Source organism: Bicyclus anynana, chromosome 11, assembly GCF_947172395.1.
Source record: "Bicyclus anynana chromosome 11, ilBicAnyn1.1, whole genome shotgun sequence".
Classification (NCBI taxonomy): Eukaryota; Metazoa; Arthropoda; class Insecta; order Lepidoptera; family Nymphalidae; genus Bicyclus; species Bicyclus anynana.
In genome coordinates, this window is record NC_069093.1 from 14,685,485 (window position 1) to 14,703,113 (window position 17,629).

Genomic DNA, 17,629 nt, shown 5'->3' on the forward strand with positions numbered 1-17,629 from the left:
AGGTTCTGGATTGTACAGTTGCGTCATCATATATTCGATTCAGCCATTCCAAAGATTGCTAGTTTGTGTTTTGGTTTCATATAAATACCCATAAGCACAGACAGACTTTTATTCATTAACTAGCGGACGTGTAGGTAACTAGTAAAAATCAATGTAAACTTTCAACCCCTATTTCATCACTTTAGGGGTCTAATTTTAAAAATTCTTAAATCACATTATATTTCGTATTTTTTTAATGATTTACTAACAAATTTTAAAAATTGTTAACTCTAAAGGACTTTCCATACAAACTTTCATCCCCTATTTTATCCCCATAAGGGTGGAATTTATTAAAATCCTTTTTTAGAGGTGCGTACTTTATAGTAGCTTTGTGCATGCAAAGTTTCAGCCCGATCCGATCCGTTCAGTGGTTTGGGCTGTGTGTTGATAGATCACTTTGAGTTGTATATATTTAGATATTAATGATAATCGTTTCCAGGTGGGCGGGCTGGGGCTGAACCTGACAGGCGCGGACACGGTGATCTTCGTGGAGCACGACTGGAACCCCATGAAGGACCTGCAGGCCATGGACCGCGCGCACCGCATCGGGCAGAAGCGCGTTGTCAATGTCTATCGCCTCATCACGCGCGACACGCTGGAGGAGAAGATCATGGGGTGAGCTCATCGTCAGCTACATAGTGATGGTCTTCAACCGAATCTATGGTCAATGAAAAACTCGGGCTGTATTGGTCAAAGATCTTTGCTTGTCCCCGGGGGATAAATTAAAGATTAAATAAAAAAGTCCAAAATTATATGGAGCTCAGAATCAGTCAACCGACAACCAGCAATAGAAATGCAACACTAATATGGGTTAAAATGTCGGATTGGTGACGTTTTCAATGCAGTAGTCGATTTGACGTTTGCTGTCAATTGTCATGTCATAGTTGCTTTAAGGGCGCCATGTTGGTATACTCAAAAACTTAATTTTATTTAGTTAAATTTAAATTAAATTTTGATAAAATCCTTGGATTTTTAAATTTTAATGATACGGGGTACAAGAGTGGACCTGACATTTCAGGTCCACTCTTGTACCATGGTCAATTGACTATCTCCTTTCGTAAAACGTTGTAGCAAACTTTTTTGATAAAGTAATGATTTCATTATTTAATAAAAAAAATGACACGCTGTAGAAGTTCATGTTTTAATGATAACTATGCTTCTAAAGGAAATAAGAAAAGTAACTAGATTCATATTTTTTTTAATTGAAAAGGGAGATATATTGAATGAGAAAACTTCTGTGGTATTACCCTTAGTCCGTATTTACCCTTTAGTCAATAGTATGATCTGTATATATTGTTAGTTAGTAAAAACTTATGTGTTGCCTTTTCTAGGTTACAAAAATTCAAACTGATGACCGCGAACACGGTTATCAGCAGCGAGAATGCGGCCATGGAGACCATGGGCACCGACCAGCTGCTGGACCTGTTCCAGACTTCACCGGGCCCCTCCACCAGCAGCTCCCAACAGCAGCCGCCCAAGTCGGTCATCAACAACCTTCCAGATCTATGGGATGACAAACAGTATGAAGAAGAATACGACATGAGCACTTTTGTCAAGAGTCTCAAGAAAATGAAGGCTTGAACTTCCTCAGGAGCATCACAAGGAAGTCTTGAGTAACCTTTCCCGCCACTGTAATAAGAACCTGATATGGTTAGGTATATTTTGTCAAGAACCTCGAGAGAATGACGACGAAATCATCCCTGCAGCGTCAGTCAAGTCAGGCATAAGCAACATTTTTATTCAGAACCTTAAGAAAATTAAGGCTTAAAGCAGCAACATCAGTCATCATGAACAACCTCCCAGACCCCTGGGATGACAAACTGTATAAAGAAGAATATGACATGAGCACTTTTGTTAATAACCTGAATAAGAAAATGAAGGCTTCCCAGCTGCATCAGCTAAGTCAGTCATAAGCAACCTTTTGTTCTCTGGGATACTAATATTAGTTTGAGATAGCATTTTTGTTCATCACAAAAGTATCAGTCAAGTACTTGTAAGTCATGACCAAACTTCACAACCTGTGGAATGTTAAAGAGTATGAAAAACATCATCATTATCAACAACCCATATTCGGCACACTGTTGAGCACGAGTCTCCTCTCAAAATGAGAGCGGTTAGGCTAATAGTCCGCCACGCTGGCCCAGTGCGGATTGGCAGACTTCACACACATAAAGAATTCAGAAAATTCTCAGGTAATAAAAAACTTAGTCATTACCAAAGCTACGCTCTTTACTATATACAATAAGCGAATCAATAACTTAGCAAAATCATGTACTATAGAGACTGTATCTGTAATACTTTTTGTTACTATTTTAGTTCTTTTTCTTCTACACCCATGTGAAACTAGTTGTTATACCAATTTATTCATAATTGAGAAAATTTACGAAAAAGAAATTAAAGTTCATTTGAATAACATAAATTAATATATAACTTGACTCCATATAAATGTGAGTACTAGATGATTATTATTTCATTCTACATTTACGTTAAATTCAATTTGAACAGAGATGACCAACCTTTCTATATATATATAATGTTTTTAGTACAAACTACATATTTATATTATTCATTCTATCTAAATATAAGCTGCAAAAATTATTAAAAAACTAATTTAATGCCTTATTTATTTCATATCATAATGCCAAAGGTTCGTCATCCCTGCTATGTCAAAGTGAAGTGACATGTTTAGTAGTTGTTTAAATTTTTAGGGCATAGTAAAATGGCCAGTGAGGCGAAGTTAATGTAGTAACTAATTGTAAACCTTAGAAACATGAGGATAACTAATAATACTGTAATAAAAGTGTAATATTTTCTCTACGCGTATCTCAAAGTGCCCCAAACGTTGCCTCATTTAGAGTTTGACGGCCTCCGTGAGGTCCTTGAGGCCGATTGAGGTTTTCCTAATTGGTCCAGGTCTGGTTAGTGGGAGTCTTCGGCCGTGGCTAGTTACGACCCTACCGGCAAATACAATTCAGACGTCGAGTGGAAGTCGAAAGGTGTGTGGATTTTCATCCTCCTCCTAACAAGTTAGCCCGCTTCCATCTTAGACTGCATCATCACTTACCATCGGGTGAGATTGTAATCAAGGGCTAACTTGTAAATAATAAAATAAAGACATACTATCCAAATCTCTCTAGCGACTTATAGATTACTTACTTTTATAGATTATTTTTTAGAAAAAGCGACTAAAACCACTGTACTTTTATAAATTATTAGTTATTCTTATGTATTATTAGTAGTATAATAAGAATAAGAAAATTTGATATAACTATAGATTTCAATATAAATTAATCTCAAGAAGTGTGAATTGTTAACATAGACCAAACAATAAGAAAACAAATTATCCGGTCACAGGACTGTTTGTTTAAGTGTTATTTGGTTATTTGACGTTTGACGCTATTTGATAGGCCAAAACTACTTTTATCATGCCTAGTTATGTATTAAATAGGTATGTATAGTATCACAAACTTATCTGCTCAGCCTAATTACATATGGACTAGTATCGCACCCAATTTCACGAACATAATTGTCTGTCATTTTTGAAGAAAACTAGCTTAGATTCGGTATTTAAACTAAACTAGAAGTTGTTGACTGTTTGTTACACAATTCAACTACACAACCAGGTATTTTAACACGTTCATTGCCACACCACGCGATGTCGTGTGAAGCGGCCTTTTACGCTGTGCCCGGTAAAGCGACATCGCGTGGTGAATATCAATCAACATAGAAAATCGGCCATTTATGTAATTCCAAGATTTTGGCTTGACAATGAACGTGTTAACGGAGCTCTTTATCCGACGAACGATTATGAAACATTGATTCTGTAGATTCTGTAGAGACAGTTTTTATAATCGGATTTGATGGTTGATAATGTACTTTGACAAAAAAGTAACGTCTAACGAGGCAGGTCCTTGTGTAATTAGTCTGAGCTTGTCTGGCCCAGTGAAGATGTCACTTTTGTCGCACTTTTTGTTATTTTCACGACCGCTGCGACGTGAGTTCCTATTACTCTTTGCGCTAGGTCCAGTTTTGGCCACTGGGTCCGATGATGTTAGACGAAAAAAGAGGTAGATAGGTTGCAAACCTGAGCTCAGTCGCTGCCTGTCGTCGAGCCGTTGACAACGCCGCTGAAACATTTTTTGTGTGCCAGTTGTAAACATTGAATGTGGTTTATGTAACCTATCTACCTCTTTTTTCTTCTAATGTCATTGACCGGGTCAGATAAGTTTGTGGCACTGTACATAGATTTCATTGTGCAAATTACATCACAATTTCTAAACCACTGAGATTTTTAAACTAGATTTTTTTTAATGCTTTTAATATTCTAGATATTGTCCATAGGCTGCAGCTTATTGCCAGTTTTTTAAGTTATTAATTTTAAGTTGAGTCTTTGTAAGCATCTCGGTAGCTTTTATAGCTTTAAGGGCAATGACATCTTGGTTCGATGTTTCACTTTGTCATAAATATATGTTTATGCTTGAAACTTTCTAGGCTTACAATTTTCAAGAAAAGCTTTGTAACGCATAGTGAACATAAACAATTGTAAAATACTATATGTAAAAACTAAAATACTCTGTGGCACAGAATGCGTCTGGTACAATCTATCGATACAGTAATAATTATTCTTTTTCTACGCCCATTGCGTAATTTGCTAAATTTTTTGGAATTATTTTTTTTAAATGAAAATGAAATTTATTCATTTTACACATTACATTAAATAATAGGACTGAGAGCTCCTTTTAAGTAAATACCTGTGTCAGAAGGTCTCAAAAAATAAAAATCAAATGAAATTTGGAGCTAATGATTGTATCTCGCATATACTGTGACATTTTGATGCACTGTAAGACTTCATACAAAATATTTTGTAAATAAGATTGTTAAATCTGTAGAGGCTTACACTGTGATGGAGCGACGGAAAGATTTCCTTTAAAAAATAATATAATACATAGATAATTCCTTATTTTTTATTCCTAATTTTAAGTAACACAATAATTCTAACGCCTTTCATTACAAGTCAATTAGTGTTTGGATAATAATCTTCATTCTATATACTATTTATATTGTAAAATGCATATTATACACTGTGGTACTGATACTGAATCTTATAATAACGCTTTATGAATCATAAAATTAAATTCGCCATTAGAAAAGGATTCAATTAATTTGTGGGTTGTTTATATTATTTATACGTGCGTACATAATGTTTACTACATATTAATTAATGAAGTTGACGTGCAGCAAATGATGGTTAATCTGAATGCACCCTTACTTGAATCACATTCACCCCATATTAAAATTTAAATCTCGATTTTTTCTGAGTAAAGTGAATCTTATCACTACCCTTTAAAGTTCACTTTACCTTAAAGAAATCCTTATCCATGTTTATTATTAGGCGGTTAAAGTATAATTGTAAGTTGAACCACCATTATAAGTTAAATTAAAACAATGCGCTTGTTTGTATTTGTTAAATTTCTAGCTAAAATACTTTTAACTAGAAATTAAAAAGATAGCCTCCTAAAACACTAAAATTTAAATAGAAAATTACATTCATTCAATTCTAAAAAAATGTAGTTCAACTTAGAAAGTATTCCTATTACTATATAACTATACTATTAATTAATATATTTTTAAAATACTTGCGAATATTATTTAAAATATAAAAAAGATAGCATATAATGTTAAAAATGATTTACAAAATACATTAAAAACATTTTATTTTTAACTTGAAACATCTTTTACCTGCGTTTATCTGAAACAATTATTTTAAATAAGGATAAAGAAGTTTAAGGTATTTATTTTATTTACACAATTGATTGTTTTAATAAAATAGTACACTACAGTTATTTCTTCAGTAGAGAATGCGACAGAATTTTTAAAAGAAAAACTAAGAAAATTTCTTTTATCCCAATTTTAATGATTGCTTATATTAAAGTTTAGAATGTTAAGTTGAAGTCATATTGCTTAGTCATTTTCGTAGTTTTAGGCGCTAAATGTAACGTGTTGATATGTATTATGTTTTTTTTTTCTTTATTTGGATTTTTTCAGTCACATGATGCGTTTGGAGTAAGACTCATCAATGCTCACGCAAAAATATCTGAATGATTTCGTTTGTGGTTTATTTCAATAAATATTATGACGTATAGACTGTAGGTATATATATTTTGATGTTTTTATATTTTATTTATGTCATATATTTTTTAACTGCCCGCTCAATTAAGTATGACTAAAATCTGTACTCTTATTAAAACTAACAATGGCTCAGTATAAGTATACGAACAAATTGTATTGCATCACTAACTCTTTTACTTGAAATTATTTTTAAATTAAAACTGTTTTCATCTTTTGTCTACGTAATTAATGGGTTTGTTTGTTCGATTACATATTTAGTGGTAATCTATAAGTTTGTTTGTTTTTTTTATCAATAGCTTCATAATTTAGGTTGTTTTCATTGATTATTATGTAATACATAGATTTAAATCTTATGATATGTATGTTTTGTATACCTGTATTTTAATGTAATAAAGAAGTTAAGTAAAGAAGTTGTTTGAATTTAACAACATTATTGTGTTGCTCATAGAGTAAAGAGCCTGTTGATATTAATATACCTACCCAGATTTTTTTGTTAAACTACTAGCGAACCCGGTCAATCTTCAGTTTGACTTATGTGCGCTTCTTCTCTACGCATTTCCTAATTAGACAATTAATTTTAAATAGGCACTAGAGTTTGGCTAATGAAAGTAGAGACTGAAATCGCCCGCCAAATTAAAGAAATTGAAGTAAATTCTCAAAATCATAGTGGAAATATTGGAATAACTGAGCATAATACTTATAATATAAGTTTTTTATTTGTTTCAATGATTTTATAAATTTGGCGAGCGATTTCAGTGTACTTTTATTAGCCAAACAATTAATATTATTAAATACTATGGGGAAATAGTTCAGATAAACAACTAGTTTTCTTTTCCTCATGTTTGAAATGAAAATTAGAGTGCATAAATAACAGTATTTAGACTCTGGACCTGTCCTGTTTCGCACCAACAAAAAGTCGGTCTTTTTTTTGTGGGGGAGGGGGTAAACTCACACATCGAAAATATTGGACTCCATACACTACACACAACTATAAGTTTGACTCGCAATACACACGCGCGTAATTTTTACACAGCCTATCAAACACGTCGCATAATACTATCCACAGAAGATATACATAGAATACTCGATTCCTTGATCGATTATTTGCTATTCGGTCAAGAGAATCTATGTTTTTATTACAAATTTGATAAAATTAAGGTAGAAATATTTACAAATGAAACGTTACTTCGTTTTTGGCTGTTTGTTATGCCATTCAACTACACAAACCAGCATTTTTAGGGAGCTCTTTACACGGCGAAAGCGATTACAACAATGAAACATCGGTTAATGCAACAGTTTTTATAAACGTGTTAGATCATTGATTTTTGATCTTTACCAGTGGGATAACGGTTAGCGGGGCAGGTCCTGTTATTAATGGTCGAAGCGTATTACGGCTTTAAGCATTACTTCTGTTAACAGACTAAGTTTAGCAGCGTGAAATGGAACACTCATTAGTTATGTAGATCAGGCGCTAGGTGGCGCCATAGTCGATCAACACCATGGCGTAAGCGACGTCAACTGAGTGTGGATAAATTTTTGTTTTCAACGTAAATACTCTTGTTTCATGTTTGTTTATAAGTGAAAAGACTCTACAAAAACTTACTGAAAGTGTCGGGTATATAATTAGTGTGGAGGCAATTACGCGAAAGTTAAAAGTTTGGTGATAAAAAGTTATAACGAACTCTGGGATCAGTTGAGAATTCAGGTGTCAACGAGGTAAGAATCTGAAGCTTATTCCAAGATTATGACTTCTAAAATTAACACTTTACGCGTAAAAGCACGCTTAACCGATCTTGAACTTAATAATTATAAGCATTCGTGTCGATTGCGGATGCACGTAAACAGGTAATAGTTAAAAATAAATAAGTGTAAGGTTATGTCTTGTTCTGTAGAATATCTATTAGCTTTAGATGTTGTATTTATATCGTTTTGTTATTTTGATTAGTAAAAGTAAAGTTCTTTAAAGATAATAGCGCTGGGCAAGTTGTTTTTATTTCTTCTAGTTTTGATGTTGTTTACTTAGTGCTAACAAAAGTTTGAAAATGGGGGCAAATAATTTTTTGGCTATTCTTTAATAAATATTTTTTTATATCATGGTTATTGAGCTAGTGAATGATTTATCAATATTTGGAACCGTTTCTTTATTGTTATTTGCAATTAATTTAATTTAGTGAATTTTTAATTAGAAATGTTATTGAAAAATTTGTAATAATAGCATTTCTTACTTAACTATAAATAAATAAATAAACTTCTTGACAATATTTTGCTTTCAAACTAAAGCCAACCAACAAACATTAGCTTTTTTATATAAAAATAGCAAGCTTATTATAACTATGTACTGTCAAAGTAAAAATCAATTCATAATATATGTTTGGTAAAAAAATATTTTTATTAGGTTTGGTCAAAGAAAATAAGGTTTAACATTATGTTATGTATTTATTTAAAATAGGAAGGTACAGTATTTTGCAGTATATTAGAATATCAGGTGCGCTGACTCAATACTATTGGGTTAAGATACTCAATGACATGCTGTCGACAATGTCCTTTCCTTTTTATGACATTATGTCATCGATGATACGCTTACTTTGTGTGTGTTGGGTGAAAGTAGTTCTGAAGAAAATATGTTCTGCTACATTACATGGCTTATTTCTATATTACAATGTGTATCCAGGACTGTTCTGGTGGGATTTTGCCAGGTTTGGCTGGGCGGTGTAACTTGAGCTGAGAAGGAAAGTGTTTGAAAAACTAGTTTGAAAGGATATCTTTATTTATGTCACATGTCCAGGACTTTGCTTAAGGTTCCTGCAACTCGAAGGTTTTTTGATAACATTATTGGTGGGAATTGTTAAACCTAATAGGCTTTCTTTCAATAGGTGTGTTTTGCCATTTAAATTTGCTTTTGATGTCAACCTGTCTCCGATGATGTCATTTAAAAGTTATCTAGTTTCCAATATATGGAGCTACAGAGGCAGGTAAATTAGTTGTCATATTATATTTTTATTGGCCCACATGGTACAAAAAAGTACTGCCAACCCTGAGAACTATTTTTTTATTTTGTTATTCTTTACAACGTCTGTCAAGATGTGATACCTCGTAACTAACAATTTACTCAGTTTGCACGTACAAGCTATCACATCTAAACCAACAACAAGTTAGTCTTGACTACAATCACACCTGATGGTACAATCTAAGATGAAAGCGGGCTAGCTTTTAAGGAGTAGGATGAAAATCCATACCTTTTTTTGAAAGATAAGAAAATATTTCATATATTCATTTTCATCCTGACCCTGGAATAACACCCATTATTTTATGATCTGAAGCTTCAAGCTCACCACTAGACGAACAAGCAGCTCTTTAACTTGATTGCCTGGAAATCAGTTTTTTATATATCTTTCTATTATTCATCTGCTATTTTCCTTAAATTTATCCTTTGATCAGCATCATCATCATCATCATCATCATCATCAACAGCCGCAACTCACTGAGTTATGTTAGTGGTTTATCTGCGGATCTTCTCATTTCTGATTCGATCACACTGAAACTCCAAGCATAGCCCGCTCCAACACACACTGAATGATTTTGAGCCTTTTAAGCCTAATGTGTTAAAATATATATTTTACAATGATTTAACTTGTTTATTGTTACCTATTGATCAGGAATTACTTATTTTTTACTTACTGCTATTTTCAAAAGTCGGTTTTGCCTTGGTTGTTAGATTTATGGCATGTGGCAGAGAGAAAACTCTGAGACACACAATGACAAAGATATTAAATTATATAATATAAAAATGGTAAAAAGTACACACTGATGTATTCTGAATTTAGAGGAGAGTTGGCTAAGCAGAATCTTGTTTTTAAATAATCATTTTCGACTCAATGTTGAGCACGAGTCTCTTCTCAGAATAAGAGCTGAGGCCAGTAGCCCACCACACTGGCCCAATGCGGATTGGCAGACTTCGCACATGTAGAAAGTTAAGAAAATTCTCAGGTAGGTATGCAGGTTTCCTAACAATGTTTTTTCTTCACTGTTTGAGACACGTGGTATTTAATTTCTTAAAACGCACACAACTGAAAAATTGGAAGTGCATGCCCCGAACCGGATTCGTACCTACGCCCTCAGAATCGAAAGCAGAGGGGCTCCACTGACTATCACGGCAAAGATAATTATTATTTTTATTTAAAAACTAGCTGACCCAACAAATGTTGTTTCTTAGAAGTGTGAAAAATAGACTCCGCGCCACGAAAGAAGTCTCGCGGCTAAAACCCGAACTAAAATTTACAGCGCCTTACACAAGTGACAATACATTAGCGCCGCGTCTACGGGATGTGTTCCGTGACGCGGAGTCTAGATGTTGGCTGACAGTCGGACCTCGACATGATTTTTATAAAAATTGGTCCAGCCATTTTAGAGGAGTTTTGAAACAAACATTCTGACACAGACACAGTGTGTAGGTATATTAGATGTGGATTCCAGGAAAAGGAAATTAAGATTAGGCCTAAACCCCATTTTCCCCAATTTTTATTTTATAGTAAGAAGATGATGGGTTAATGGGGTGACAATTAAACACCTATATAGGTATATCACGAGCCGTGATAGCCCAGTGGATATGACCTCTGCCTCCGATTCCGGAGGGTGTAGGTTCGAATCCGGTCTGGGGCATGCACCTCCAACTTTTCAGTTTTGTGCATTTTAAGAAATTAAATATCACGTGTCTCAATCGGTGAAGGAAAACATCGTGAGGAAACCTGCATACCAGAGAATTTTCTTAATTCTCTGCGTGTGTGTAGTCTGCCAATCCGCATTGGGCCAGCGTGGTGGACTATTGGCCTAACCCCTCTCATTCTGAGAGGAGACTCGAGCTCAGCAGTGAGCCGAATATGGGTTGATGACGACGATAGGTATATCAATTTCATAATTTTCCAATCCAAAGTATGTAATAGAAACAGTATTTCCCATTTTGCAGAGCAGTAGAAACTTTAAAAAGGCAGATGTGTGATCGATCCTTTCTCTTTATATCTGGGTTTTTTTTTTAAAAAGAGGTTTGCAACAATCAATTCCCTTTGTGAGCGACATCAATGGGAGCGGTCGCTGTGTACCTATCCTTTGATCTCGCCGCCCTCTGAAGATGCGACACTGCGCTAATACCGGCCGCGCGGCGCGCAAGGGCGCAAGCGACACGCAAGCTGCTGAATGTTATGTAAAAAATAACCCCTTTACGATGTGTAATAGAGGTTTTATTATCACAAGAATACCAGTGTGATATCGCACGATACTGTGATATTTGTAACTGGCCTCTTGGATGTAAATGTTAATTACTATTTTTATTTTTATTTTTATTATACGTTTTAATTGAGTTATTAACTTTTATTATGCATTACCTGATGCAGTGAACTTTTTAAATATCACTGTTCACACAAGAACAAATACATATTCCAAACCAATAATTAAATTTCAAACTTCGATTTCGGAACGAAATAAAAAATACCAATCAAGTTGAGAACCTCCTCGTTTTTGTCGGTTAAAAAATAAATATTTTTAATTGTATATACATATTGTACATATAATATCCAAATTTGTGAAAACGTTCTCGAGTTTTGGCGGGACCAATAACAATAACAATCGTTAGATTCATCATCATCATCATCATCATCATCATCATCATCAATTAAATATTAAAAATAGATACACATATAAGAATTTTAAATAGGCCCACCCACTCGATAAACATAAACTTATCGACTCGATAATGAACAAGATACGCGCGAAAAACATAACCCTTCTTTTGTTGGGTAATTAATCCTTCACGACTTCTTTTACGATTTTTCTTGCTTTTTCGGGTGAAAGGTGCTTTTTCTGGTAAAGTAGTCTAGAATACTTCTTACATACTTAATTCCTCAAAGCTAGGAGTAAGCTTCAGTTACATACGGCGAGTTTTTCGAATGCCAGTTATTTTGTAGACATTAATGCCAAACCGACACTATAACATCGGTACAGTACAGCATAGAACAGACCTATGCGCGTCCAGTGCGTCGCGGTAATTATCGGTAACATAATTTAATTTTACGTTAGAAAACATACATACAGCCGAACGTAGAACCTCCTCCTTTTTGGAAGTCGGTTAATAAAATCCGTTCATTGCGATCCGTACGATGCAGATCAGTGGACGCACTTGTATGACTTTCCATACAAAGAATACTAAAATACGGTTGATACGATGCGTACGGCGCGGATCTGTGGACGCCTACCATAATAGTGATCATAACATACAACCTTTCTTACACACAACTACAGCCTTTCTTACACACAACTACAGCCTTTCTTGATGAGTACTGTTTACGAACAAACAAATTAAAAATGAGGGTATAAATCACTAGTCATTTCACACCTAATAATATTTATAATGAACTTGTTTTTGAGTAAATGAAAATAAATTTGATTAATAAGCTTAGAACAATTAGATATGGTTAATATACTTTATATAACATTTTATAAACAAATCATTCATAATTTAAAATAAATAAGTTATGAAATGACATGCGTTTTCTACCTTCATTTCTAATTTATTTGTTGGTAAACAGAATTCATCAAGAAAGGTTGTAGTATAAGTCCGCTAACCCGCGTGTTTACTCTTCTTTATGCAAAGGTGGAAGGCCTGTCGCTACAGTGGACTTTTACAAGTAGATACAGAAAATATATAAAAAATGGTAAATACCATATTTTTGCACTATATTCAATATATTGCAATCGCAAGGAAACTCGAGAAAAAAAATAATTAAAAGCCAGTGGCAACTGTTAGGACGTTTCAGTAATGAGACAAAGGAGTCGGATTGCAAAGGGGACGATCACAGAGCAGAGTGGGATTCATAGCTTTGTCGTCTAAGTGGGACTTACTGTCCTACGACTTGCGGAGCGGAGCGAAAAGAGCCAAGCTTACGTTTTTTTACAATGCACGAATTATCTTGTCTGAGTACCGCCAATGACTACCGAGGCGCAGGCTGTGTGCACAAACTTACAAGAACTCTCGAATTAGTCTATGGAATGGTGAATCAATATCAAATCTTTAGTTATTTCAAGTAGGCTTGTATATATTTCAGGATTTTTTGAAAAAAAAAAATCAATTCTATTAGCGATTGGCGATTCTATCAGAAGGCAGATACTACCGAGAAGAGCGTTAATAAACTCAGCATTTACTTCTTTATAGTTGATTTTTACAAAATTTCTGAACAATATTAGAACAATAAGAAAAAAGCTCGTTGATATTATCGATAAAAACATATCAAACAAAATATACTATACGTGTTTTTTAATTTTATTAAATACAGTAAATATAATACAATGTTAAAATTTAAAAATTCTATCTAGCTATATGATACAATAGTATAATATATAAACGAATACGAAATGTAGTAAATTCTATGCAAATTTACCGCACACCGCACAATTTGCGTAATGGAAAAATTAACTGAATGTGCACTACGAAATAAAACTTAAAATTATTGCGATTGAAAAATATGGTAAACCGATCGATTATAATAATTCATCACTTCAAAAATAATAATCAAAAATAATAACTTGCAAAGTATCTGAGAAATCAATTTGAAGATTTTATCATAGAACCACGATCGAACCACGCAGGAGAAGTCTACCCAAATACCCGTGCACTTTGGTTCTTTAGCTCACGTATTCAGCCGATCAACATCGAAATCTTTCCAACTGTAGGCTGCTGAGAATATCTTGCCCAATTTTGTACATACAGTGAGAGCCGTGACAGCCCAGTGGATATGACCTCTGCCTCCGATTCCGGAGGGTGCCGTGTGAGTTCGAATCCGGTCCGGGGCATGCACTTCCAACTTTTCAGTTGTGTAATAAGAAATTAAATATAACGTGTCTCAAACGGTGAAAGAAAAACATCGTGAGTGAACCTGCATACCAGAGATTTTTCTTAACTCATACATCATCATGCATACCAGAGATTTTTCTTAATTTGTGAAGTCTGCCAATCCGGCCAATCCGCATTGGGCCAGCGTGGTGGACTATTAGCCTAACTCCTCTCATTCTGAGAGAAGACTCGAGCTCAGCAGTGAGACGATTACTGGTTGATAATGATGATGAATGAAGACTGTCTCTATCTCTCTCCTTTTCTCTGCTAAATATCTAATTGTTTTTTTTTTATTTTAGTATGAAATTGAAGAATTGAACTTATGTGCCGAAAATAGGCTACTTTTTATCCCGGGAAAATCTATGGTCCCCGCGGGAGTTTGTTAAAACAAACTGACTTTCACGCGCTGAATTAAGATAAGTTAGTTGTTTAATAAGAAGTAGACATTAAAACGTATATGGATTTATATGGCTATAAGGTCTATATCCCCTACGTGGGACATAAAAAAGGCCGTATATTTACTTTATAAAATGTTACGTATATTTCTTTTACAACTGACCACGTAATTTGCTTAATGGGAAAATCAACACTCGAACAAAAACGTCGCGCTGTGCTGAATTGAAAAGATCTCGCATCGCTCGCGTAATGTAACGACAATTCCACAAACTCGTTAAGCAAATAGTTTACGTTATGTAGGCAAAAAGCTTTTAGTTTTACAGCACAAGTGAAATGTGACTTACGCGTTTATGAAAAAAAATCTTACTATCACGATTTATTGGTCCAATTGGTCTGAAATAAAGGGCTTAATTTTTGAAGCTTTGACTTCAATTGATGATTTTGGTTCTATTTGTATATCTGATGATTAACGAATATATTGCACAATCTACATTTAATATTAAATGTAAGGCTACGTAAAAATATACTTAATTTATTAACTATAACCAAACAAATAAAAAAAATATTTCAGCCAAGCAGTTCTCAAGTTTTTGCGAAAAAAAGAGACTTTTATATATTATTTTTCATGTTCGACTGATTCACTAAATTACAAATCTATATCTATATCTGTAATAATATAATAAAGAGGTAAAGTTAGTGGTGTTGTAGGCGAATCTCTGGATCTATTGAAACATTTTTGAAAATTCTTTTACCACTAGAAAGACACGTTTTTGTGAGTGTCATCATAGGCTATATTTTATCCCCGTATTCTTACGGGTACGGGATCTACGCGGGTGAAACCGCGGCGCGTCTGGTATTGTTCATCAGTTTTAGATCATCATTTCACCACGGGCCAGCAAAGTGATTCGAAATTATGTACTTATGCAACGTCGTTATTAAGGATGATATATTCATTTAGAACATACAAACTTATGTTGGAATTTTCGCATCCGTTGATCCTATCCGAACTTCCCCAATCCTCTAATATAAAAGTTGATGCGAACTCGATATGCGGGCTTCCTCACGTACCTAATCCATCGACTTGGACAACTCTCAGCGCTCCGCAGAACTGGGCCTGACGCAAACAGAAACTTTTCGCTATGTCTCGAGAAAGGGTTTCGCTAATGCAATTCGGTAATGGCATGATAGCTAAATGCGGGCGAGATATTTGCTTACCGGTGAAACTTTATTTTTTGTATAAATATTTCTACCAAAACTCATGTCTTTTTGATTGAACTATAAATATTATAATGAATAGCTACCTGTATATATAGTACACACACAATAATATAACGACATTGTACACTGACCGACCGAACACAATGCTGTCTACTTTTTATCGCGAAAAATAATGAGGATAAGAAAAGGTAAATTAAAAGTTCGTATGAATCCCTTTAGTTTTCAATGTCCCTCTACAAATATTGTTACGGTATATGCATAAAAGGGCCGTTATAGCCCAGTGGATATGACCTCTGCCTTCGATTCCGGGAGGCGTGGGTTCGAATCTGGTCCGGGGCATTCACCTTCAACTTTTCAGTCGTGTGCATTTTTAGAAATTAAATATCATGTCTCAAACGGTGAAGGAAATAATATCGTAAATAAACCTGCATACCAGAGAATTCTCTGCGTGTGTGAAGTCTGCCAATTCGCATTGCGCCTGCGTGGTGGACTATTGGCCTAACCCCCTTTCATTCTGAGAGGAGACCCACGCTCAACAGTGAGCCGAATATGGGTTGTTAATGATGATATGTATAAATACAAAACATAAAAGTGTGACTTGTGTCTAGATTTTTTTAAATTTTAATTTTAAATGTGCGATGAAAGTATGCATATCTATATAATTTTTATATTGCAATATATCGATTAAATTATAAAATCTCTCTGCCAGTGCCAATTTTAGTTTCTAAATATATAGCTATAAACCCTTTACCAATAATAATAACCCAGAGGCTGTATATCGATGTTCTCGTAAATCGTAATACAATATCAGGTATTCGTTAAACGTCAATCGCAGTCGAGATACGATGAAACGACGCCAGGTCGCCCAGGCCGGGGCGGGCGAATTAGCTCCACAATTAATGGGCACCTGGTCCGCTACTAATCGACCGATAGAATTAAATGAACGGTCTGCACTAATTGTCTGGTAAGACAAAGGGGCAAACACTTGCCTTTGAGACCGATGTCTAGTGTCACTCGAGGCGTAGCCGTGCGCTCCTCTATACAGCAGGATACTTGATATCGAATCTACGTGGACGATTGTTTGTTGATATGCTATCGGCAAACATGGCCTCCCCTTAAGAGCTTTGATGTTTGTCGTACTGTCGGGATTAATTAACAATAACTGACAGTAGGATTATAATCTATCTACCTATAGGTATTAATATTATAAATCGCAAGAGTTTGTAACTTTGTTTATGAGTAAACGCGCTTATGTTTGGAACTACCAGTCGAATTGTTATAATTATTTTTGTATATGATATACTAGCGGACGCCGGCGACTTCGTCCGCATGAAACTCGATGTAAACTTTCAACTACCCCTACCCTACCCCTAACTTTCAACTACCCCTAGCGTTCTGGTACGACACGGAGTAGAAACCTTCATAGGCATGGGTAATATAAACTTGTACCTCTTCCAAGTTAGCCCGCTTCCATATATGAACTTGTCATAAAATTAAAAAAAATTATAGCAACACTCATGAGTGTACTTTAAGGGTTAGGGTTTTCTCAAGCATTTGCTCGGAATATCTTTTGTTTACGTTAACTTAGAAGTTTGATTTTTTTAACACCTTTCAGCTTCATAGGACTGTTGACTAGTTTATACGGTTTTATTTTCAACTCGATACCTCCACGCGTTCCGGAGAAAAAGTCTTGACTGACGCACAACTTATTGATCCAAGAGTTCTGTACCCTTTTGAGTATGGAACTTTAAAAATATATTCGAACCAATGCAATCAGATGCAAATACATACATTTTAAGGTACGTAACTTTAATAATCTTTTTAAAAATAAAAATGGACTTCATGAAACGACTTCAAAGAGACGTATTTCAGTTATTTGATTTTAACACAAAATTACTAAACCGATTTTCTTTCTGTCAAAAATTGGTTAATAAATGACGAAGTTATAAGGTAACAAACATTAAAAAA

At 34.6% G+C, this 17,629-nt stretch overlaps 1 protein-coding gene across 1 annotated transcript in view; it reads left to right on the top strand.

Annotated features, from left to right (window-relative positions):
- LOC112048458 (TATA-binding protein-associated factor 172) overlaps nt 1-6,478 on the top strand; it is a 52,129-nt gene extending 45,651 nt beyond the window's left edge. The window contains exons 33-34 of the mRNA XM_052884507.1: nt 479-654; nt 1,371-6,478. Of these exons, the coding sequence (XP_052740467.1) occupies nt 479-654; nt 1,371-1,620 (426 nt within the window). The 3' untranslated portion in view covers nt 1,621-6,478. The remainder of the gene's footprint in view (nt 1-478; nt 655-1,370) is intronic.
- Nucleotides 6,479-17,629: the final 11,151 nt, after the last annotated feature.